Genomic DNA, 25,511 nt, shown 5'->3' with positions numbered 1-25,511 from the left:
AGTCCTCTTTGATGAGATGGGCTTAGTTAGTTTAAGCTATTATAAATTATTTGATAAATTTTTAAATTAAGTACGGTAGGTAAGCAAATACTATACTGACATAATATTTAAATAGCCATATTTTGCAGCAGGCAAACAAATGTAAAATATAAACTACGAACTGAGCCATTTATAAAATAAGTAGGATAATGAACATCAATAAGTTGCCATCTTAAAAAAATCTTAAAATACATTTTTGGCTTAATCAGAAAAAATAAATGGGACAAAAATAATGAAATAAGAGATCGTAAACATGGTTAAAACTGTATTAAGGCGATTAGAGTCCTCAATGACCTTGAGCGTTTGACCTTCACGCTTCGCACAACACCCGCGCACCCCGCACGAAAACTCCGATTTGACACCGATCAAAAATACACGGGCATAGGTAGGTACAGAATAGAAGCTCTTTCTTCATACATTACTGCCTATTATTTTAAACTTGAATTGATGAACCTTGATGTCNTTTTTTAAACTCTTTTCTTCATAATGTGATTATTATTTTTAAATTCATTTTTCAAAAAGTACACAAAAATAGTTATGAAAAGGAGTACTGTATAGCAGATAATATGAGATGTTTGAAGAAACTTTGTATGGATATTTTCGTATTATTACTCCATTTTCTTCCATAAACTTTGAATTTTTGACAAATTTCATTATCTAATTACAACGTGTGATATATCATTGGAAAGAAGAGAAGCTAGAGATATTTTTAAGATCATTGGCAATCCATTATCAGCTTTAGTTTTTTTTTTAATCGAATTCAAACTTGAATTTTTTATCGTGGTTTGTACTTTTGTTGAACTTTGACGGCTCGTAACTAGTTATTGAATCATAATCTAGATCTGAATTTATTTTATTTGACTCAAGGTTTATTTGATATTAGTATCAAATAAAAAAATCGGTTAAAATCATGCGAAAAAAAAATTAAGCAGTTTTTAGGTCAAATTTCGGAAAAATCTGAAAAAAGTATAAAAATTTACATATCTCATAAACTATAAAACTTTAGTCATGGAAAGTATGGTTCAATAATTAGCAAATGACCTCCTCTATACGCGTATTAGCTATGGCGGGTTCAGTTCCAGTCACCCTGGATAATAGAAAAAGACACGTTCCAAATTAGTGAAGGAATGTTAGATAGATACTTATATCACTGCATTCATTTTCAAAGCTCTCATGGCCGCATATTTCATCGAACCATTTTTTCTATGCATTTTCATAAACTCAATCAGATGTCGTTATTTATGTCGGTATATGCGTGAAATAAAGACTTTGAATTACGTATTATTGCATACTTATCATCTTTTATCTGAGCTTTTATCTCAAGAATAAAATTGTCATTTTGACAAAATATTTCCCATACGGAGACTTTCAATAGGCCAATTTTATTCTCCATTTAAAAGTTTCGATGCATTCAAAAATCATAAAATAACTATAAAAATAAGGTTCATAGTAACCAACGAAAAAACAGATCAGGTTCCTAAGTCAACGCGCATATATTTTTTGGGTTCCGAACCTCAAAAGGAAACAACTAATTATTTAACCCTTATAGGATTACTCTGTTATTCGTCCGTCTGTCTGTCAAGACCCTTTTTTTCATATGTATAGATAACAGCACTTAACATAAAAAATATGGTCTCAATGTCGACTTTCAGTAGCAACAACAGGGTCAACAACAACAAAAGCATGAAATAAATTAATTTTCACTAAAAATTAAAACCAACTCCAAAACAAATTACCAAACCGTAGGCTGCCAGTGCTACCACCGACTCCGAAAATATCAATCATGGTATAAATTTGACCTAGTAAATAAATAACGGAATATATTTTCTACTTTTACTTATCTAGTGCAGTTTGTTTTGGAGTCGATTTTTTTACACTAATAGATTCTATTTAGGTAGATAATAGCGTCCAAGCATGCCTTAATTCAATCGTATCGTCTGACTGAACGTACTCTATGAACAACTCTGACATAAAATATATTGTCAAACAAAGGCTGGGTTGCACCATCTTATTTTAAATTTGACAAAAGTCAAATATCTGTCAAACTCCATACAAAAAAACACCGGTTATCGCCAAAGCTACGGTCAAAGTTAGGTCACGTCAGGTGGTGCAACTCAGCCAAAGAAAAAATTCATTTTGATCGCTAATGTCAGTTTGCAGCGAGTAACACAACCTCCCCGTCTGAAGGCCAGCGGCCGACTGCCGCCCGCACCCCGCGAAGGCCCCCTCAACAGCAAAACGTTCAGAATTTATCAAAAGTAAAATTTATGAATGAAAGTAATGTTCGATTGAAAAACGCAACGTGTCATTTAAAGATTAAAGAATTCTTAATCTATTCGTGCAAAAATCTTTAAAATTAACATAGCCGTTTGGGAGGAGTAGGGAATTGAAGTAAAAAATTGATGTCCCGTATTTATTTTTTTAATCCACAACAAAGAGACGTAGGAAAAATTCAAACGTGTCAAATGTAGTCCTTGAACTGTTGTATAACATATATTTTTTTCAACTATTTCTGTCCAGCAGTAAAAGAGGAGTAGGCTTTACAAAATGACCATTTTACGCGGATTGAGGACACTAATCGCCTTAAATAGTATAGGTAGTTTAAATATAAAATACCGCATTAACAGTAAAAAATAATAAACTTTAGTAAGTAGGTACTAAGAGAGAAAAGCATGTTAGATTCGGCTCCTTTCACAAAATATCGACAGCTCAAAGAATACATACGTACGTAATTTATCATTTTTTGTATACAATAATAATTATGCTTATTTTTTTTTGTTTATTATGAATATTCAAGTACTAAAACAAAAATCCTTGTAAATAAAAATAGGGTAAGTAGGGTATGCATGGTTTTTTATTGTTGTTAGGTAAAATGAAATTATTTTCTTCATAACTCAGTTAAAAGTAAACTATGCATGTAGCCTATATAAATGAATTAAACTGAATATTTGGTTTAGATTATTATAACACTTAAGTGATGTTAATTAAGATGACAAGTGCAAAATAATTCATTTATCTAATTAAAAGTAAATATAAATGGGTTCCGTATTAAATGACTTCATAGTAGTTGTTCGTTTCATAATTTTTTTAATCATGATTTTAAAACGGGAAATAACACTATGTACATCTTTTGTATAAATCTGTCCTCTCCCTTTGTATGCTTTTTTTTTACTCAACTGCGTCAGATTATTTTCTTACAATTATTTTAGGTAAGTGTGAAAAGGGTCAGTCAACATTTTGAAGTGCAGAAAATAGTTTGTCACTGAAGAAAGGTTAAAACCCCATTTTAAGTGCTATGTCGTGTAACAAAAAACAACACTAAATTTTACAGCAAGTAGCAACACATACGAGTAGGTACAATAAAAGTCAACGACACAACGAACTTGTAGTTCCCACCCAAATAAAACATAAAGAATCATGGAATGAGCGGAACGAATCCACTTCTAAGGTCGATTCAAGGCCGGTTTTTATTGTTATTTTATAGAAATGGAATAAAAACACAATAATAGTTATTTTTCCTTGAATGTTAAGACTTATTAATCAAAACATTTTAAACATGATATTTTGAAATTAAGAAAGTGAAATGAAATAAGGGTTCCTTGTCAGGACTACGGAACCCTAAAAAGGTAAGTTTGGTCTCTCAAAGTTCGCTTTTTATTTAAATAAACAACAATCTGGTAATATAAAACCAATTTTCTGTAAAAGCATAAAAACCCACATCATTCCATTAATGAATATGAATATTTAATTTTATACCCATAATTTGATTTTATGGACGTAGGAGCATAATTAAATAAGAAACAGGCGTTATTTTTTTTTACGTAGAAGTAATTTAAAATACGGAACCCTACAAAATTAAACGATAGAATTTATAAGCTAAGACTTGCAGCGTTTCATTAACCTACGATCTTAATAATTATAAGGCACAATATAGCTTAGGTATAGTTTTGTTAAACACACATTAATTATTTCTACGACTTGAGGCTTAATGGCATAAAATGCAATGTTCTTAATTAAATTAAATATCACCGGAAATTAAAGGTCATTAAGAAATATTTAGTGCGCTGCTTACATAGTGAGAGTGACGTACGAGACTAGACATTTTCGGGCATTCCCCGCTGGTGGTATACAATGTCCGGGAGAGTAGTATTCAAACTATAAGAGCTAAACTATAAATCAAAGGACAATTTTATCGATAAAATACCTCAAATATAAAGACCTGATCCGCCTCTCGCCAAATTACAAGTTTATGTAAATGTTTATTTTAGTATTCACCTCTTCCTTTAAACAAGTGACAGCATGGGCACCTTGACACTCATAAGTAATATTTGATATAATTCTATAGCTACTGGATGAGTAAATTATCAGAGTAAACTTTTTGTGCAATGAATAATGAACATTGTATTTTATGCCATAAGTTCAAGATAACAACATTTGGTTACATTTACATAATTTAGAACTGATACGCCACCTGTTTTTGCCTTCGGCAACTTTATGACCTAAAAAGTGTGTCCATGAATGTTGATACTTGATACCGTTACCGATGGATATTCGAATTTTAAAAAAATTTTTTTATATTATTTGTAGTTACTGGCTTGTAATTTTTTTAATACATTTCATGATGAATTATAGTCAAATGTCAGCCAGGATTTATAAGTTAATCCTTCAAGATCCGCGAATCTAGACACAATAGATAATCAATTGTTATGACATTAATTAATTCCGTCTGGGACTCAAGCGGTTAATATTAATGATATTTAAGCTGTGAAATTACATACACTGGAAGTAAACATACATATTTTCTATTGAAATGGATGTTCGGACACATTTTGTTAATTCTTAAACTACCCTTAATAGATGTCTCTACGGTGTTAAGTACACAATGGCCTACGGTACAGTTAACAAAATATAGCACCATCTTAAAATATTTCTAACAACTCTTCTAACGTAGTTATTATTTTCAAACGTATGACTTAGATACATTTTGATATAAATTCGGTCATGTACTACTTAGCTACGAACTAGACATGAACATTTTATTTTCTATACATAGTGTAACCATGAACACATGAAATTATATTATGATCTATTTAGTTAGAGATATTGAGATTTCTTTATAAATAAATATGCTGTGTCTGTGAGAATAGGAAGACTGTGGATAAAGTGAAAAGTAATGTGATTTATAACTTGTGATTTAAACATTAATATAACGAACGCCATAACAACGAAGGTGCAGACACATAAATATAGGTATTTATTATTTTTAATGTAATTTAAGAGTCCACTTGTGTAGCCCCGCGGTGAGCTGGTGGTATTTGGCGCCATTTGCATTACTATTGCAATTACTTCTCACTTAATTATTTATTTACAGTTGAGTTTTTAATTCAAGTTTGAGATTTGTTATTCGAACCATAAACAACTACCCGGTAGGACTCATACATAATTAATTATAGTTCAAAATAACGTCAAATTCTATCTAACTCAAGAGCAAGAACTCACAATAATTCTCGCGCATCCAATTCTTTCATAGCTAAAAGTAATCGCGCGGAAAATCCAACTCTGAATTTCCAAACTAGCTATTATATGCTGACGTTATCACTAATAGTTGAAATAGGCGCGATGTGCTCCTTTTCTTTATGATGTAGAGGGCAGGGCGGTCGCTTGGCCCGCTTGCTAGGTGGGCGGGGCTTATTCCTATGAACGGGCGCCTGGTATTTGGTCAAGTCGCCGGCCGACGCGGACTTGTCGAACACTTTGCGGTTCCCGGCCGACGGCTTGGGCCGAGGTCAGTCGATCACGTGCTTGATTTTCACGTAGAGCACGCAGGAGAATAGGAACCCGAATATAGGTATGACTGACATACCCACGCCTACTGCGGCCAGGATTATCAGGTGGTCTCGTATGTGGTTCGTGAAGTGGCGTATGCAGCCCTGAAACGAATAAATTAGCTTAATTGATTTCTATTCGACCTTTATACATCTTAGGACAAGATGAGATAAAAAGAGATAAATATATTATTTAATAAATATAGTTGTAGTAGTAAGTTCGAGGAACAATTATGGTAAGCGATGATTAATTAATCACAAGTTGGTCAATTTGTACCGTAGTTTTCATTTAATTCTGGTAGGTTGTTTTGTAAAGTGGCGCTAGCGTCGTTCCCCCACAACTAACGAACGATGAGCGAGCTCAGTCAGTCTTTAGCTGACAGCCGCAGTGAGTTGTTTCAAATTGGATCTTGCGCTTAAAATATCTCGCGCGATTGTAGCGCGGTGGATTATTCGTCGTGGACCCAGCTAATGACCTGGGGGCGTAGTGTGAGTTTACATCAAAACGTCGTCACTAGTGAGCAAATTTATGACGGATTGTACAGCGCCCCTAGCGGAAACTTTCAAGAATTAAAATGTTCATATATTTTTTTAACGCGCTCACTAGTGAGGACGTTTTATGTAAACTCACAAAGCCCTCTTATGATGACATATAAACCTATTTGCAACAAGGAACGCAACTCACCATATAGTAGATATTAGAAGGGTGGTCCCTAGTACCGCAGCGCGTGGCCACAGTCTTGCAGCACGAGTCGGGCACGAGTAGCCTCGGGTCGTGCTCGTGCCACGCGCTCCGCCGCCAGTCGTTGTATCGCACCGCGCCGCAGCATTTGAACTGGAAAAGATATGGTATTTTTAATAAAAGGTCCATATAAACTGTCACTACATTTAGAGCTAGATTAGAAGACTACCAGGTAGGTAGTGATTGAATAAATAAACCAGGACCAACCAGGAGAACGTGCTGCTCTTTGGCGCTTCTTTGCTACGTTTTGTAACATTTTGTAGGTACACATTTTGAAACATTAAGGATGCAATAAATTATTGAGTATTGAGATTGAGACCAACCAGCTCTTTTGCGAGTTTAGTAACCACGTGAATCATGACACCAAACAGAAGTGTATTTAATATTATCGAGGTGGTGGTGACTGATTACTCTTATATTCGCTACGCGGCCTACCTCAGTCTGCATGAGATCCACAGCATCAGTGATGATAGCATCCAGTGCGTAGTTGGATAGGAAGATATTGTTGAGCTCGGCCCTAAGCTCGTGTTCCACGGCCACCTCTTGGTAATAGTTGTGCTATTATCGCCTTTATAAACTCTACACATAAGTGCTATATTCGCTAAGCGACCTACCTCAGTCTGCATCAGGTCTACGGCATCAGTGATGATAGCATCCAGCGCGTAGTTGGATAGGAAGGTGTTATTGACTTCGGCTCTAAGCTCGCCTTCCACGGCCACCTCGTAGTAATAGTTGTGCTATTGTCACCTGTATAAACTTACTCATAAGTGCTATATTCCCTAAGCGACCTACCTCAGTCTGCATCAGGTCTACGGCATCAGTGATGATAGCATCCAGCGCGTAGTTGGATAGGAAAGTGTTATTGAGCTCGGCCCTGAGCTCGTCTTCCACGGCCACCTCGTAGTAGTAGGCCAGTCCACCCGCACCAGCTTCCAGTACGAAGGTTATCAGCAGGAAGTATGTGTACTGGAATGGAAATACCGGTTGGTTAGATTAAAATGTTAAAGGAAAAAATGAAAACTGTAGGTCGCGTATAACTCGGTCAGTCTTTGAGGTATGGGAGCGGTAAGGTTTTGTTATGTCAAACGGTCAAATATCAGCGACACTTCAGGCCCCCTAGACAAAACGCACTTTTTGATCGAATCGAAAATCGAATCCGTCAAAACTCCACACAAAAAAGGGACTTTTCGATCACTTTTCGACTGGTTTGCGATTATAATTTGCACTTTGTCTAGACCCACAGATTTTAATGTACTGTCAGTACTGTCACATAATACATGTCAAAATCACCCCTCCCGTGCCGCTCCCATACCTCAGGCACTGACTGAGTTAAGCGACCTATAACTTTTTGTAGACACTAGCTGACAATAGTTTGTATCCCACTATTGCCATGGCAATACAAAATGTAAGCTGCGCCCTTTACCTCAACTGGCATCCGCAGAATACCAGTGGTCGTGACGCGCTCTCTGCCGTCACGGCGAATACTGAGCTGATGCCATTTTGGTGCTGGTACCAGTTCTGTTGTTTAGTTTTAGTTATTATTTTGCTGTGTACTTGCATCAAATAAATACTTTTCTTTCTTTCTTTCTAATTTGTGGGACACAAAATTTCATTTCAGTTCACAATGCATAATGGTTCGCTAGTGGGTTAGGTGTGCCGTGTGAGTCATAAAGAGGATATAATCACTTTAATAAAGTGATTTTATCTAAAGAGGAACTAATATCATAGTTCCTGTGTAACCGCAATGGTGGGGGAAGCGATCCCATTAATTTCCATTGATGAAAATACAAAATGTAAATTTATATGTAGTAAGATACTTGGGAGTATAAGCATAAAAAATATTTTCAGTAATTGTTAATATCTATTTCATCAATATAGAAGTGACAGTTTTATACTAAACAGGTTTACGCCCGTATTCACAAACGATACTTGCTTAAGTAAAGCAGCAAATCGAACGCACAACGTTGAATAGAGCTCTGTGATTGGTTCGTGTGTTCCCTGCGTCCCTGTGCGTCCACGCGCACTGTGAGACCTCATAGTAATGTTTGTGAATACGGGCGTTAGTCAATAAACTAATCAGTAAAACAATGTGTGTAATGATATCTCGAAACAACAAACCCGGCTTGAATTAGGTTTTGGAAAGCCCAAGATAAATAATTGTAATCTACGTAGTTGCTTGGTTGGAGAAAACACGACGGTCTGTCAACACGTAAATATGATGCGTGATGTTTACAGTTTTAAGATATTTTGAGTACTTTATTGTTACACTGTATTGTAGTTCGGGGGACCTTTGGGTAAGATAAAAGGGAAGTTTATCTTGATAAGATAAAAGCTATCCAGTTTGAAGAAATGAATTTACTATCATTTTTAGGTAATTTATTATGACTAAGTGAGTACATCATACTAAATACTATTATCTAAACAGATGCGACTACTTGATAAGCATGTTATTCAGATTGATTACAGAATTGTATTCTTGAATGATTCTTTAATTGTCCTTAACCTTAGCAATTCATGCCATGGCCGGGAGTTACAATATGTATAGGTAATTCACCGTAATTGGTTTTATTGCGATATTTTTAGAACGTAGGTAGTGCGATAGGAAAATTCAGCATGAAAAGCAGTTATCGCTTGCTTTATACGGGCTAATGAACGAATAACACACATTGGAGTTTCCAATCAGTTTTAGCTATCAAACTTATTAAATTTACCACAATACATTTATTATTGGTTTTTACTAACTGTAGGCAAATTAAAATTCGATTTTGATAGGGATAAATTAGTAGGAATTCAGTACTCGGAGTCATAACTATTCATGAATAAATAAATAAATAACCAAGCGAAAGTTGATTCGATTTTTAAAAAGAAAGCTTCTATCAAATAAGTTCAACAAAAGTACCAACTACATCTCAATATAGTTTCATTTAACATACAGATCTTTCTTTACACTACCGCCGATAATGAAAAGGTACAGTCAGCGTGAAATAGGTATTCGGTACCTACTTTGGGTGTCACGAACTATTTGACGTTTCAGAAATCAGAAATATTTTTCAGAATTCGCAAAACGTCTTTGTTACAATGAGGGTTTTCGCGATTTAAAAATCCGCCAGATGGCAATACGTAGACGCGAGGTCCAAATGCTGCATGATTAGTTATTTTTGACATGACATTGACAGATATGTCAAAATCCACCAATCACGCAGCATTTGGACCTCGCGTCTACGTATTGCCATCTGGCGGATTTTTCAACACTCATTGGAATGAACGTGTTATCAACATTTTGGCCACTTTGGGTGTCACGAACTTTTTGACGCTGACTGTACGCGATGGCTGAATAGAGCAACGTCAGAACTAAACTTAAATAACATTATAGTGTCAGAAACTTACACATAACAAACTGGTTCTGTTTTCAGTCTTGAGGCCGCAGCAGCCTAGAGCGCATAGAGGTATGCCTAAGCCTCCACCAATGATGAGAAGGTACGCGATGGCTGGATAAGTCGGCGTCGGGAGGAGCGCCACGAATCTGTGTCGAGACGCCACGGTCCATGCCCCTACCGCTAGCACGCCTATACCTGCGAACTAATAAAAGAAATACAGTGTGAGTCACGTTAAAGTGTACATACGAAAATAGAATAGATGAAACTAGACCTATTTTTATCGACAAAAAAGAGGTAAAAAAATTTTTGAGATTTTTTTTAAATTTTTTATAGAATTTTTTTTTCTTCCAATTACTTATTGTAAAGAAAACGTAATAACTTTTAAACTAAGCGGTATATCCTGATAAAATAAAAACAGTAATAATGCTCAATAACAGGCGATACTAAAAAAATACATAAAATACACAAAAAAGGCCAGCAAATAATAAAAAATGATACTTTTGAAAAAAAAAAATGCTTTTAAATTCGTGTTTTTTTGGTTATTTGATAAATTTCTCCAAAAAATGCCCCTATAACAGGTGGTTTTTATTACTTTGTATTATTCTCTATCGTATTACATTCGTAAAACCAAAAATCGCATGTCTCTATCCCTATCACAACGTTTGCAATGATCGTTTGAACTAAGCCTCTCCAGGCGCTGGTACAGAGTAAAACATTTCATTGGTTTTTTATGTTATATCAATAAAGTTCAAAATATTTGATGGCAATAATTCAGTCACTACCTGGTAAAAGTTTAAGGGTATGTTTAAAGCCAACCTTCACTTATTATATCAGCCTTTAGCCTAGGCGCAGACCACCAACTTTTAGTTGGCCGATAAGTTGGATCGGGCTGTTAATCAGTATGGAGATGTATGAAAGTGCGCACATTACACCGATTTGGTATATGCCGATTCTTCACACAAATTAAAATCGGGCCCAACTATCGGCCAACTATAAGTCGGTGGTCTGCGCCTAGGTTTAGACCTTTTTAAACAACATTCAAGTTCTAGAGGAAGGTTTAGATGTATAATTCGTCGAAAATAAAGGTAATATTTATCAATTAACTGTGGTGTGGACCAAGAGGGTTGTACGAGTATTATTGAAGGAAAATAATTCTTACCAAAAATACTACGTTGAAGATATGAAGTACGCATTTCAAGAAGTTCACGCTGCAGCAATCAGCGTCTCTTGATTTTCTTGGCTTTATTTTCTTCTTTTTCCCTAAAAGTGCGTTGCCATCTTTTTTCTTCTCCTCTGCCATATTTGGCGCGATGGAGTCTTGGTCCAATTATTCCTGTTTTCACCTCTTCTTGTTCATGTTTGTCCTGAAAAAAGAAATACAAGGTTTGGTAAATACAGCCAGTATTAAGGGCTTAATAGCATTATGGATTATTTCATACTTACTAAGGAATTTAATATGGGATTTGTGTCATTACGTTTTTAAGGTTTCATTGTCGAATGTCCCTATTCGCTTACAATATAAATTGAAAAACAGCATAACGAATTACATTATTTATTATTAATTAGCAAGGCCTATAAAATATCTTATAAAAGGAATATAGTACAACACTTATTCTAAAATTAGACAACAAAATAATTGATCCGCAATTAGTACAATTTAAAAAATGTATATACGATAGAAAAAATAATAAATCCATGAAGGTAGTCTCCGATGCAAAAAATATATACAGCATATTTGTTGTAGAAAATTAACAGAATGTGTATCATCATAATCACTTTACATTCAGTCCATGATTTCATCACAAGTAAATTCATTGATTAATTGTTACACTACATTATTACACCAATGTTTTATGATTAATCCTTTGGATTCTAGTTATGTAAACATACAAAATGAATACATAGTAATTTTACACAATAATTTAGAATACAGATGTAACTAAGAAAATTCAAGGCCGTTTACATTGTTTTCGAAATATTTTCAATTTACTGCTTGCTTTAGTTATTAGTAGCAATTTAACTACTCATCATATTGTCGAAGAGTTGTTTCCAATTTATCAACAATTTTCTTGTAGAAATTGATTTGCTGCCTTAGGAATTTTTGCATAGTCGCCTTTATATCAGTAGTTCTTTCAGCCTTAAAGTGGTTTATTTCGGCAAGAAGAGCATAAGAAATAACATCGGTTCTTCGCAACACCTCATTCAGCTGAGCTACTTCCATCTTGTGTTCAGCTGTTAACCGTTCACATTCTCGTTTCTTTTGAACGGCTCCTTTATGATTTGCTAGAACATCAGGGAAGCTACCAACAATGCCTTTGTATAAATGGAATTTGTCACCCAAAGGCTCCCAGTCGTATTTCGGTTGTTCGTCATACATTCGTCCAATCTCAATATAAGCTCCTCCAGTCAGCTTTATGGCCGAAGTTAATTTAGATGTCGAGACTATAGAGCCTTCATCTAAACTGAGAGCATTTCCTAGGTTGTAGAAGGCTTCACCAACTTTCTGGCAGTCAGTTTTGTATGGGCCTTGGAACCTCTTAGTTTGTGCGAGACACATACTGGACACTGATTTCACTGAAGTGTCCATACTACTGACGAATGTGTGGCACTGTTCTGTGATGTGGTCCACTTGTGATTGTAATAAAGCTTTTTCAGGTACAACTAGTGATATACAATAATTGAGGCCTAACAGGGCATCCCTTTCAGCTTGCCTCTTACCTGCCTTCCATCTCTTTTCATCAGTGCATGTAAGAAAGTGTTGCCAGACTTCACTTTTAGAAAGAACTGGGTGTCTGCACATCCAATCAACAAATTCTTGCAGTTGAACTCTTCGACGTTCTATGAGCTGCTCATCGTAACGGCCAGAAATTTGTTTATCTGGCAAAGGTGGGATTGGAATAAGAGTGAACTTTTCTTGCAATCTTTCATGTAACCAGTCAAAGTGCTTGTATCTTCTAGACACTTGTATATTGTTAAAAGATGGTGTCAACTGGTATGCTATGAAGCTCTTGATTCCTTTGAATTTAGATTCTTTCTTTGGGGATGCCACTGTTACAGAAAATGGTTGTGGTATAGGTGACCATATGTATCCGTCTTCATCTTGAATTATGTAAACTTTTTCAGAATCAGGTACTTCAACATTCAATGTGCCCAGCAGGTAACTCTCTCCACTCACTTTTGAAGAAGGAGCGAATTTGTTTTTTCTCACTGTCCCTACTGTTGATCCAAAGTTGGATGTGGTGTCATCACTGATTTGGTGATTGTATTCACTTATTGGCATCCCAGGCAGAGGAGTCATGGGTGCTTGTTGGGCTTGTTGAGCTTTCTGTTGTGCGGGGCCAATTTCAGAATATGTGTCGTCATCCCAATCATCATCCCAGCCGTCGTCGTGAGACGCTGCTCGCTGGTAGTTGTTGTCACCGGCACTGTACTGTTGATCGCCCCAGTCGTCAGCTGCTTGGTCATATCTAGGAGCTGCTGGTGCTGCTTTACCATGTACTGCATCTTCCGGGGTAAGCTTTCTTACGTATGCCGCAGGGAATAATCCAGTTTCTCCTCTTGCATTCCTTCCCTCCCACCAACCTTCACCGATCTCAGTATTCAACAGTGTCAGTACTTCACCAGTGGTGATTGACATCTCCGTGGTGCCGGGCTCACCCGTGAAGTCATACAAGGCTTGCACTTGGGCCGTCATCGCAGACCCTGTTACCTACAACAATGCGAAACAGATTATTACACAGAGTACAATATGTTTAAGAAGGATTGAGATAAGTACATTCATTATCTTATCATTGTTATCTAGAAAAGTTGCACAGAAAATTGATAATACACGTTCTCACTAATAATGCGTGGTGTTATTATCAGATCGTTCTATTTGGGGCGTCAGTCAATCGTGCAAGGAGTTGACACATATCTCTAATAGCCCTCAATTAAGCTGGCTTTATAATTGACAATGTGCTCATATTCACATTGTTTTTGGGATAGTTATACTTTAGAAATCAGAGCAACGGTATTCTAAGTAGCTTACTATTGTAAGAGAACAATAACATGAGCTAGATACATATTGCAAATTTAAAATTAAGCCATAAATTTTCGGTTCATACTTTCGAAAACAATAACAAATTTTAAACTGCCAATTGTTCAAACGCGACTTTTTATTGATTGTACATTTACTAAATGAGGCGTATAACGATAAACATTGTTTTAATACTATGTGATACTCGCAGAATCTAGGAATTTCAACGTTTTTTAATGGAATTCAATGACGTCAATTTGTGTAGCCAAGATCACGAATTATAAATGATATCTAACAAAAATGAGATAACTTATATAACAAAAAACAATAAACCTAACAAATGAACGATAAATTGATAATAATACTTACTTTTTTCACAGTTTATTAATTAAAACAAAGGCGGATACTGATTGATTGTACAGTCATCAATGACAGATGATGATGACAGATGCTCGGAAGTCGGAAACTTGTTTTCATTGTACAATTAACTCGTTGTCACTGGTGCTAAAATATTTTTATTGGGTAAACGTGTTACTTCTGCCTACCATTAACCAATGCTATTCGACGATCAATATTATCTCGAGTCTGCAGCCAATCGCGGCTCAGTAGTGAAGTTAGCCGTGAGTGGTTGCGTGGTTGTCTCAGCGTTGTAACAGCTGAATCATAGATGGCGTGATATAGTAAAAGCACTAGAAATACGTTCCGATAGACGCAGTCAAGTAAATATAAAAGTCGAATGGAACTTATTTTGTTTCGGGGTATTTATTTAAATGTTTTTTGTCCTATATTCCCTATATATTTCAATTAAAACTTGCATTTAAATGTACGAAATTTATTGTAAAAGCTATGCAAGTTTAGGCAGCAGCACCATATTATGTACCTACTTCAATGTGTTTTTGCGACGCGGCACGCGGCGCCGCGGCGGCGCTTGGAGTAATAGATTATTGCTTGAGTTAATTATTAATATCATAAACCAAAATTGTCATGAATTCTGGAAAACCAATTTTATTATGTTTATTTTTCAAGCGCGCTTTCTTACTCCTACTCCCTACTCCTAATATCACTACGTTGTGGTTGGTGTTTTCTTAACATAGGTACCTACTAGGTATTTCCATCAACGTGCCGTCTACTATCGTACACTTACTTTGAAGTGTAAGCCGCAAGGGTCTGAGTGCACTCAAGAGCGCGCAAATCCTGCGCTGCACCAGTCTCTACTGGCTGTACCTACTTGCATGCTGTTAGTCTGTCTGTATGTTATGTAGCTCGTCCTGGAACCTTACATAGGTCTACCTAGCCCAAATGTAGGGGAGGATACGATGTTTAATGCGTTTAGTGTAAGCCTGCTTAATGCTTAGGTAGGTAAGTACTTGGATAAATTACATAATAAGATAAACTTAGATAAAATAAACCCGACAAGTCTCACCCTCATATTTTTGATCCCAGAAGCAGCGGCACTGAATTCTAATATGTAATTAATTCATATAAAATATTAGTAGCAAGGGTTTCTTTTTAAATATATTTAAGTAGGCTATTGTAAGTATGGCAGGTTAAAAGTTCTATTTTTGCCAACGAAAACATGGTAAAACACTTTTTAAAGAGTTCATGGAGTGTTTATAATTAATGGAGTGTAAGCAACTGCCTCTCCAGTTTACATACTGATTAAGCCTTCACACTGGCTTCCCAGGAATTTTCCTCCTTAAACAGCCTTTAACGTCCTATTTTACTTACAGAATAAATGGGAGTTTGTATTTTATACAAAGGATTTTTAAATCTTATACTCTGGTCTGCACAGGTCAGAGCCTAGGTGTAAAGCAAGACTCGACCTTTTTTCCATAGAAGTAGGTACGTGCTACAACGTCGTTTTAGTTATGGTAACTACGGCAGGTGGCTGCAGGTTAAGTTGCCTGGGCTGTTAAGCTAGACTGCTAACAACAGACTGCAACTTTGCCTGACCGACCTAAGTTGATGCTTTGCATGTAAATTACTGCTGGCCATCCGCAGACCACGAAGCAGCTGTAATTTTCTCTAAATTGCTGAGTTATTACTGTAGTCATCTTAAGAGTGCTTAACAATGAAAACAAAACAATTTAACTTTAATTTGTATGCTCGTTTTTTTATTGTTTTTGGTGGCGATATAAAATATAATTTTACAAGATTTTCAAATATTTACTATCACAACTAAATATACATGGGTAGGTACTAGGTACTATCATTTGAGATCTATCTGAAAATGTAGAGAATACCTACACGTCAGGAAATGGTAAGTTATGTTATGGTTTTACAAGTTATTTAGTTATAAATAAATGTTTAGTTATTAATAAATAGTTTACTTAATAATAATCCATGTTTATAAAGTACTTTTTTTCTGTTAGATGTTAAGTTCAGAAAGGGGGTCTCTACCAGTTAGGTAAATCGGCATAAAAATAACACAACCTTATGAAGAATTACAATAATTGAGATTCATGGAAATATTAATCTCCAGTCACAATTTCTAACTGCTCATAAATGTAGGAAGAGGCAGTTAATTAAATCTTTTATAAATAAAGTTTACTTTGGGTAAACGAATCGGTGTTGCCTGCGCGGAATGCAATTACTCGGCGAGATGGTAGACACCTTAGACACCAAGTCAATTAAAGGCGAAAGAAGGTTTGCTAGACGTTTGCGAGAGTCCAATAACGCCGGAAGTTTTAAAAGGAACTTGCTAAAGTGATTTCGGCGTTCCTTTGCGTTGGGAACAGCGGTAACTAACGGTCATTAGCTGTTTATTGTTCCTTCCTTTGGGGGACCATGATTCAATTTTCAGCAGTCATTGGCAGTCAGTTTAGACATTGACCTATATGTGTACCTACTACATCGGATAGTTGGTAGAAAATATATTAAATTAATGTTAAATAGGCGATTAACGGGGCACCGCCGGGTATGGCTCATCCTTTTGATTAGGCAAGCCCCACTTAACCATCTCCGCAGTAAAATAGGTAATAATACATTTTTCTTTTTTAAAGAAAGGTGCAAAGAAGATAGTTTGTGCTCAGATTCTATCAACTGTTTTATATATAAGCTGTTAATGGGAAAGAATCAAATAAATACAAGAGAATGGAATTTAGCACCAATCGTAACGCTCAAACTTTTGATTACGTTTAGGCGAAACTTCCCTGTAGTCGCCGAAGACAATAAATACAAACTTGGTCAAGAATCTAATTTCGTCGCCATTTATTTTATAAGGAAACTAATTAAAATCTGGGGCTTTGTGTGGATTTTAAATAAGCACGAGGTTTTCTGTTAACTTGTTGGTAAATCTGGGTTTTAACCGTTGAGGCACTCGAGGAGTAAATCCGAGCCGTCCCTCTGTGCTCCGTGCACTTCGCCGTTTTCCGCTTTGAGATTTTTTACGGCCGCCAAACATTGGAGATTCGTTATTCGGTATCTGCATGGGAATTTTCAAATTGAGAATGGCGGCATAAAATTGAAAAATTGTACAAATGGAAGCACCAGCTTTTCTTTTACCTACGATTTTGACTTGCAATATCATTTCCAAAATATTTTTCATTAAAAATAAGAAATTGTGTTTTTGAAACCTTAATCACGGATATACTGAGAAAGAAATAAACAATTGGGTATTTTTATGATTTACATTACCTAAACAATTGCATAAATAGGGATTGAAAAGACAAACATCCTGATTTTCAGAAACGACAAAGAAAATAAATAACAGATACTTCTTTGTAAAATTACGGAATGATTTCTCACACTAGTTTCACAAAGATCCATTTCCTGATAGTTTATTTCGTTCCGGCCGCTTTGTTCTTCATTGCTGCTTCGCGAGTGTGGGTAGGACAAAGGAAATATATCTAAGCAGAGGGTGCAAGTGACATAAGAGGACAGATTGCACTCAAGAAGGAACGCCGACTGCTAGGGCTGACTACCAAAAATGCGTCAGAATAATTAAAATGCATGAGCATTTTGTGTGGCTTTTTTCTACAGAATCAATGGCATTATCTCAAGAGTCGTTAGAACTCTACAACTATATATTGGAGTGAAATTGCCTGTAAATTAGAGAGGGCGTGCTACTGCAGTGGGAACAAAACTTTTTGATGATGATGATGACTCTGTGGACGAATTGATAATGATCACGACATCAAATTCTTCTTCTTCTTCTTTTATTGATGGCGATGAACTTGTGTTCTCATCAATGATACATTGAATTTATCAGGTCAAAAATACACGTACAGCCTACAAGTTGCATTCGTTCGTTTGTTCGTTCGTTTCAGCCAAATGACGTCCACTGCTGGACAAAGGCCTCCCCCAAGGTTTTCCACAATGAATGGTCCTGTGCTGCCTGCATCTAGGCTACTCCCGCGGCCTTTACCAGATCGTTGATTCACCTAGTAGGAGGCCTGCCCACGCTTCGTATTCCATGGCTAGTCAAGTCAGTCAGTCAGTCTGGTTGACAAGACAAGTCGTGGGTCACAAGAATGCAACAGATAAGAGTACACAAGTGACAACCCTGTAGTGGCGCCTGAAGATGTGTTCTAGGATATTATGTGTAGAGTGAGATTGTTTCTTTTAGATTCGCGCCAACATTGTTCATTAAAGTTACGAATAATAGTACGAATTTCAGCACATTTTCAGTTGGTAAAGAATTTGCGCTATTGTCGGTTCATGATACTTACTTAATAAATTCAGTATATTAATAGACACGAGCGAGGAAACCTTATAGTTCTCTGAAGACTTGTTCAATAGTGAATTAGTCAATATCTTTCTTGGAAATCATATTATACCTATGTAGAGTAAGTACCATTTATTTCATTAGATTCGTGCCAAATGTTTTTTCTTAACGGGACTTTTTCTTAACGGAACTTACGGAATATGTAAGTAAGTAGGTATATTTACATATAATTCTATCTGATTAAATTCATATCTAGCCAATCGGCAATGCTTCCCGCAAGTGAATGATGTGAAAGAGGCGAAGTGACCGATTTTGGCAATGAATTTATACAGCCAAGCAATCAAACTTGATTAAGCTGTCAGCGATTTTTTCCTTTCCCTAATGGCAAATTGGCGTTCATCAATTTATTCTACAAAACCCGGCCCAGGAATTTCTGGAAGCGTTTGAAAACTCAATTTAGTCAAATAGAGCTCCGTGATATTTTTTGATATTACGGAAAATCTGATGTAAGAACGAGGAGCGGAGACTTTAATCAGTTCATTTTTGCGAGTAACGAAATTGTAATCCATTCCGGGTTTGTTTATGAAAAATGGAAAGGATTGTTCCTAAAAACACTGAGTTACCTACTTAAGTAATCTTTATAAGAGTAATCTTAGAATCTCTTGGTTTATATTGTGATCAAGGAAAAGGAAAATTCTTGGGGTAGATAAAACTCCCTCGTCTTGTTTTAATTTAAGTAAATATACATCCAAAGTCTTTAATTAGGTAGTATTCTTTTTATTATGATTTTGGCTGGAACTTTAACGTCTATAGTGTGGTGAGAATTTGGTTTGTGGTCTTTACAAAATACATTTTGATTGTAAATTATTGGGACACAATTTTAAGTTCACAAAATCCACGTTGTCATTTGATCGGAGATTAAACATGCGTCACTTTCATTTCCATTTTGTTTTTGACAGCTTGAGTTAGAATGCTAATCGGAAGGATTTTATGAATAATTCAATAACAAAGCCTGTTTCCCCAATTTACTTTTCAAGGGTTTTCACAAAACGAATCCGCTCAATTCATGACAAGGTATTTGAATTTTTATTCATTTTGTTACGTCCGTGTGTTATTGTAAATTTTAGGCTTTTTTTAAAACATGAAAGATCCGCTTTCCGTCGACTTTATTATGTGACACAACACATCTTGTGACGTTACCTACTTAACCTACTTTATTAACAAGTCCATAACCAGAGCCCCGATTACGGTAATTTTTAACGTCAACAATCCAGACACGCTTCTCGATTCTGCGATACGATTGGTCGTTCAACAGCGTACGTCAGCTGTTTTGACCAATCATATCGCAGAACCGAGAAGCGTGTCTGGATTGTTGACGTTAAAAGTTACCGTAATCGGGGCTCAGGTTGCATAAGATAAGAAGTCTGACAAAGTAATTATTCGAAGTTATTCTCCTTCCACTATTAGGTAAGTTTTAGATTTTCCTAAGGCCCTAAAAGGCACTTCAGCAAAAAATTCGCAAAGGAGGAGTATTTCTTCATACAACATGTAAATTAAAACAATTAAATAACATTCATTAACACCGCAAGTGCTTACTTGAACGACTCTAGCAGTTTCATAACAAAGTTACACTCGGCTTGCTTGTATTGGTGCCTTTACTGGGGCAGAAACTTGGAGTAACGAGTAACATTTGCCTCGAAGTGCACTTTAAACTCGAGATGAGCCGCAGACATCGGAGGGCAGTCATGGTCGCCAGTTCAAGCCATCCAATAAGGGACGACTGCTGTCAAAACTTTGCTGGCTCATCTGAACATTGACTTAGATACCAGTTAGGTCACGTTAGAATGATGTCAAAATGGGTTTCAATTAAGTTTCTCGAACTACGAAATAATGTCTCCAAATAAGAACAATAACTCGCGGCACTGTTTGATTGAACTCCAGAGGATACCATCAGGTTCTAGTAGGTAGGTCCAGTTCCTTTAGCGGGGTCTGTCCCCACATAACCGACTTAACAAGACGTCCCCATTGGCTAGTAGGTATCTGCAAAGCATTCCCAGAAGTAAAAAAGGCAATTTTCAAATTAGAAGCTCTGGTGCCTACTTTATCCATTCCTGCTGGCGATCTGATGATTCAGAGTTATACGTTACAAAAATTATATTACAGTGTCTACACTTACCATTTATGTGCGTCTTAAGTTAGTCTACTGTCTCTATCTTTACTGGACCCAAATCGAGGCAATCGCGACAAAAGGCTTGGGGCCTATTTCGGAACAAACAACACTACGAGTTTCGCAGTCCCTTAACGAGTGTTTAAGAACTAAACAAATAGGCGAAGGAAGTTTTACGATATCCATACTAGATCTCTCTTTGATAGGTACTTTCAGTATCCTGGATAGTCCTTGGGGACTTAAGTTTGAGGCAAAATCATTGTTGAAAATAATATATTAACATCCTTCCACACATCCGTGACCCATGAACAATGTGTTGATTCAAAATGGCCCGTGGGAGGCAAATTATGCAGTCATGAATTTTCATTACGTATAACGACAGAAAGTTGCAAAGAGTTTAAAAGCTTGCGAGGACATACGTAAATGGATCGTCACTCCACTTTACTTTATAAAGCTCAATTTGGGAGTTCCGAAGTTCCGTAAACGGTCAAAGGGTGTCGCTTTTGTCGCCTGTAGAGGCCCGTGATTAGACACTCAGGACCCTAGTAGAGGATACTTGATGCCTGATTACATTAACTTAGTTCTTTCACAATATTCTCGACATCATTTTATCTTGTCGATTTAGGTTTGTGACCTATTCAACCACTCATGTCGTAGTAGATGAAATTTTGTGAAAATGTACAGCGCAAAAACAAAATGTGAAGCTAATGTTCTCAAGTTCCGAGTTAATTATAAAGACTGTCACGTTAAAACCTTCCTTGATCTATTCAGGGCGAGAAGTTAGACACTACACATCCCGCCTTACAAGGAAACTCGCTCAAAAGGTCGCGCTTTTAATGAGATGAATACGCTTTAGGATAAGCCCTTTAGCCGAATGCCTTTCACGCGGACCCCTCGTGTAAGGGCTTTCTCGCGTTGAAATGTAAAGTCGCCTATAAGCTGAGGAAAATCTCTCTCACGTGTTTTGTCATCTTCGACTTTATTGACTACTATGTATATGAAACAAAGTCTTAGGTTCCTTTGGAAAAAAACAATAACGAAACATCAATCTAACAGGGAAATGTCCATCAAGATATCGCTTAATTTAGTTGACAGTGTTTTTAGCTTGTTTATAGAAGAAGTTCTATTTTTTTTTCTAATTCAAAGATTGGGTCATTTTAAATGAAGACATTTTGAAATTAATAAACAGTTGTGACGCAGGAAGTTTTTAGTTTTAAAGCATCAGATGCCAAAAGTCCTTGATATTAAGAATCATAAGTTTACAATAAACACCAATTTTCATGTCTGCTCTGTCAAATCGTCTTTCAATTATGATAATTTATTACAATCATTGCTTTCGTAACGTTTCTCAAATGCGAAAGAAAACACTTGAGTTTTCGCATCAATCAAATTCGAAGTATCAACTAGTTGCCGGCAGAAGCTATACGCTTTGAGAGGAAAGTTTTAATCAAAGCCAAAGATTTTGCGACGGAAAAAAATGTGAACAAGAGACAGAGACTGTTATAACGGAATTCATTAGGGATTGTCGGCCGAAGATTGATGACAGAGATAATGATTTAGCGATTGCGCCTCTGCGGGGACATTTCGCTACAGACATGGTAATTGGTTTGCTAATTGGCTTAGTGGGATCCTTTGGCTTTTATTCCCATGGGTTTCTATTTAAAATGGCAATTACAATCTGCCTTAAAAAAGGATTTTCATTTGTGGCCTTCGATCGCTTTTAAAATTTTTTCTTGTTTTTGAAGTTTCAATTAACGCAGCTCGAGTTAGAAGGTTCGACAGAATGCCAATATTTTATGAACTTTTATAATTTGTGAAATATTATTATTTTCATTTTTCACAGCGTTAAAAAAGGTAGGGGTAAAGATAGTTCAAAGGTATCTTTTTAAGTAAATCTTTTCATCTCTTTAATTCACTGAGTATCTGTAAAAGTCGAGCCAATAGTGCTAAATTTTTTGTCCCGGGTGTATCAAAGGACGGCATTTTATTGCGGGAAGCATTAGTAGTAGCAATAGTACTGACCAGAGGCTGCGGCAGTATCTGAAAAAGAAGAAAAAATCTTTTTAGTTCAATGGAATACCGCTGTGATCTTAGTTCATCAATATTTATATCTTTTCAACAAAAACATTATGAGGCCTCTTTATAGGGAATACAAAAAAACCAATTGAAATTATCGTATTTCAATCTGTACCTACTTAGGTAAACTTTCAGACTCTAATGCCCGTTTTCACCATCAATCTCTAATTCTAAAACCCCTATGAAAACTAAATTTCTGTTATATGTTACCATAGGGGTCACTTAAAAATTAGGGCATCAATCACATAAATAAAAACAATCGTACCTAAACCTATGGAAGACCTTAGGGAAGATAAGTTATATTTGGGACGTAGATATAAAAGTGCCCTAAAAAGTCTTAAGTACCCACCTACATACAAATAAAGAATTTGAAAATGACAGATTTCGATTTAAGTATTTATTTCAGCCGAGTCCACAACCAACGTCTGCAACCAACATCTGTAAACTGGATGAACTGGATCTCGAGTTGACCGCAGCGTGCGGTTATCGGATATCTCTCGATGCCAGTGTGTAACCACCACTTACTTGCGTTAGGATTTAGGATTTCCCTAGCTTTAAAATTCCTAAATCTCTTTTGGTTCCGAAAATAAACGCTTTACGTAAGCCTAAAAGACTTATATCAATTTATTCGTCTGCTTCTTCATTTCAGCTTATGGCAGGAACGCCACAAAGCAAGCTAACAAGATTTTTTCATCCAGTCGTTAACAACTTGAGGTCGTCGGTCAGTAAAGCCGTTGAGTAACGCAGTTCTTTAGTACAGATTTTACTGTTAATATTAATTATGACGTATGTAGATGAGCAGCACATACGTAGCACACTTATTTTTAAAGCATCTAAGTATCTATCTATACATATTATGTCAGCCTTTGGGTTCGCCTTCGAACATAGGCCTCCTCTTCAACCCTCCACCGATTTCTGTCCCTGGCCACACGCATCCAGTTCACTCCAATTTTTAAAGCATAATACGATGAAAATTTTATAAGCTTTATATGCCCTCGTGCTTACTAAACTTTTCTCACCACTAGGCAGCAAAGCTGCATAGGTTCATGTTCTTTTTAAACTTTTGAGTCTCCAAATCGTCTTCACATTCTCTGTGGTGCTAAACTAGTCATTAATTAGCATGCATTAGGCGTGCTATAACGCCGCGGCCTCCAAAGGCAGTGCTAAGCCTGCTAAGACGTGCGCGCGTTGTTTTCGGGACAAACACTCGCCGTGTTAGTGGAATGGTTACGTGAGCTACAAATAGTGAAGATCCCACGATTGTATTATGTACCGACATAGCATGTCAAGGTTCACACAGTTGCATCTTATGTAGTTGTAATAGAGGCGATTTTGCAATGAAAGTGTATAGTCTGATAAGCTGTCGCCTGTACCTGTGGGTGTGTTCTTAAGTTCTCTATTTCAGATTAAAGGATTTCGTAGAACGTATGATACAAATAACGTTTGGTTTTTTATCTTTATGGTGGGTTACTTTGCACAAAGTGACAAATCGTCTTTTATTAGGGTTCCGTAGCCAAATGGCAAAAAACGGAACCCTTATAGATTCGTCATGTTTTACCTTTTGTAAAATCTAATATAATACTTAATGATACAATTCTAATTTGCTTTTGGTTTAAAAAAGTTTACTTACATTCTACTTGTACTTAAAACCAACATAAGAAGCATTAAACAGGTAGAAAATTCAAGGATAAATCTGCTAGACGTCACGTAAACAATAGTTACGTTTATTTATAACTTTTAAATAATGTGCCAATGATAAATTATTATATGACTGTATGTTCAAAAGGAGCAAGTCCGGAAGAGAATGATAGACATAATCAACCTGGTAAGGCTGACGAAAGTAAAAATTAGCATTTCATGAAAGTTACTTTGTTGTATAATGTTATTCGGAAGAACATTCCGGATTACGTCAAGGAGGCAGAAAAGTTACAAAAGCAAAATTTGGGAATCAACAACCGTCAGTCGCAGGAAGGCTCGGGGCTGCGTCTAACGAACTGCTTATACTGCTTATGTAAAGCCGCTGTGTACGTAGCACGGATAGTCGGCAGCGAATTTGTACGTTTTAAACCCTACATTCTTAGTAGATCCTTCAGCAAGATTCATGAGAATAGGTTTAATGCAAGGCAATGTGTTCCCCGTTTACTTTATGGTGCCAAAAATACGGAAATAATGTTCGCGCCGGTTTATTTCTTAGATCACACAGCATAAATAAATAAATAAATAAATAAATAAATCTTTTGGACAATTTCACACAGCGCCAGCTAGCCCCAAAGTAAGCAACTCAATGCTTGTGTTATGGGTGCTAGCTTAACGGATATATACTACTTATATACTTTTTTTTTTATTAAATACATACATATTATACTTATTTACACCCAGACCCGTCACAGAAATTAAAATTCATCATTTCAATTTCTGCCCGGCCGGGAATCGAACCCGGGACCTCTCGGCATAGTAGTCCGTTCTGAACCACTACACCAAACGGCCGACTTGCATGATAATTATGCTTGTAATTTTTATCGTGTTTCAATCGGTTGATGTTAAAGACACTGCTTCGTCCGTTGTTTCGTCACTGGTTTTTGACTGTCAGCGTCAGTTGTTCAT

The 25,511-nt window shown here is 36.3% G+C and overlaps 2 protein-coding genes across 4 annotated transcripts; both read right to left on the bottom strand.

The window, feature by feature from the left end:
• Positions 1 to 2,902: 2,902 nt before the first annotated feature.
• LOC114354816 (CD151 antigen) lies at positions 2,903 to 22,874 on the bottom strand. 2 transcript variants are annotated; one of them, XM_028307383.1, is made up of 6 exons: positions 22,854 to 22,874; positions 11,143 to 11,347; positions 9,994 to 10,185; positions 7,399 to 7,572; positions 6,550 to 6,699; positions 2,903 to 5,969 (listed from the first exon to the last, which is right to left on the bottom strand). In XM_028307383.1, the coding sequence occupies exons 2-6, from the start codon at positions 11,281 to 11,283 to the stop codon at positions 5,826 to 5,828; spliced, it is 801 nt and encodes a 266-aa protein (XP_028163184.1). In that variant the 5' UTR covers positions 11,284 to 11,347; positions 22,854 to 22,874; the 3' UTR covers positions 2,903 to 5,825. The 2 variants fall into 2 exon arrangements, with proteins under 2 accessions (XP_028163184.1, XP_028163185.1); XM_028307384.1 differs by lacking the exon at positions 22,854 to 22,874 and adding an exon at positions 11,427 to 11,521.
• SH3PX1 (sorting nexin 33-like protein SH3PX1) lies at positions 11,849 to 14,521 on the bottom strand. Of its 2 annotated transcripts, none has more exons than XM_028307381.1 (2): positions 14,368 to 14,521; positions 11,849 to 13,692 (listed from the first exon to the last, which is right to left on the bottom strand). In XM_028307381.1, the coding sequence occupies exon 2, from the start codon at positions 13,675 to 13,677 to the stop codon at positions 12,004 to 12,006; it is 1,674 nt and encodes a 557-aa protein (XP_028163182.1). In that variant the 5' UTR covers positions 13,678 to 13,692; positions 14,368 to 14,521; the 3' UTR covers positions 11,849 to 12,003. The 2 variants fall into 2 exon arrangements, with proteins under 2 accessions (XP_028163182.1, XP_028163183.1); XM_028307382.1 differs by having other exon boundaries at positions 11,849 to 13,695; positions 14,368 to 14,517.
• Positions 22,875 to 25,511: the final 2,637 nt, after the last annotated feature.

This window comes from Ostrinia furnacalis, unplaced genomic scaffold, assembly GCF_004193835.3.
Source record: "Ostrinia furnacalis isolate ACB-3 unplaced genomic scaffold, ASM419383v2 OfSCF2163, whole genome shotgun sequence".
NCBI classification, from domain to species: Eukaryota; Metazoa; Arthropoda; class Insecta; order Lepidoptera; family Crambidae; genus Ostrinia; species Ostrinia furnacalis.
Note: the sequence above shows the minus strand (reverse complement) of the source record. Positions and strands in the feature narration are given on the sequence as shown.

Bases quoted from the DNA above. Each gene is read 5' to 3' on its own strand.
- LOC114354816 (XM_028307383.1), bottom strand. From the start codon at position 11,283: ATGGCAGAGGAGAAGAAAAAAGATGGCAACGCACTTTTAGGGAAAAAG. The intron at 6,700-7,398 runs GTAGGTCGCTTA...TATCTTTTCCAG, and splicing joins TAGACCTGATGCAGACTGAG to TTCAAATGCTGCGGCGCGGT. The intron at 5,970-6,549 runs GTGAGTTGCGTT...TATTCGTTTCAG, and splicing joins CTTCTAATATCTACTATATG to GGCTGCATACGCCACTTCAC.
- SH3PX1 (XM_028307381.1), bottom strand. From the start codon at position 13,677: ATGACGGCCCAAGTGCAAGCCTTGTATGACTTCACGGGTGAGCCCGGC.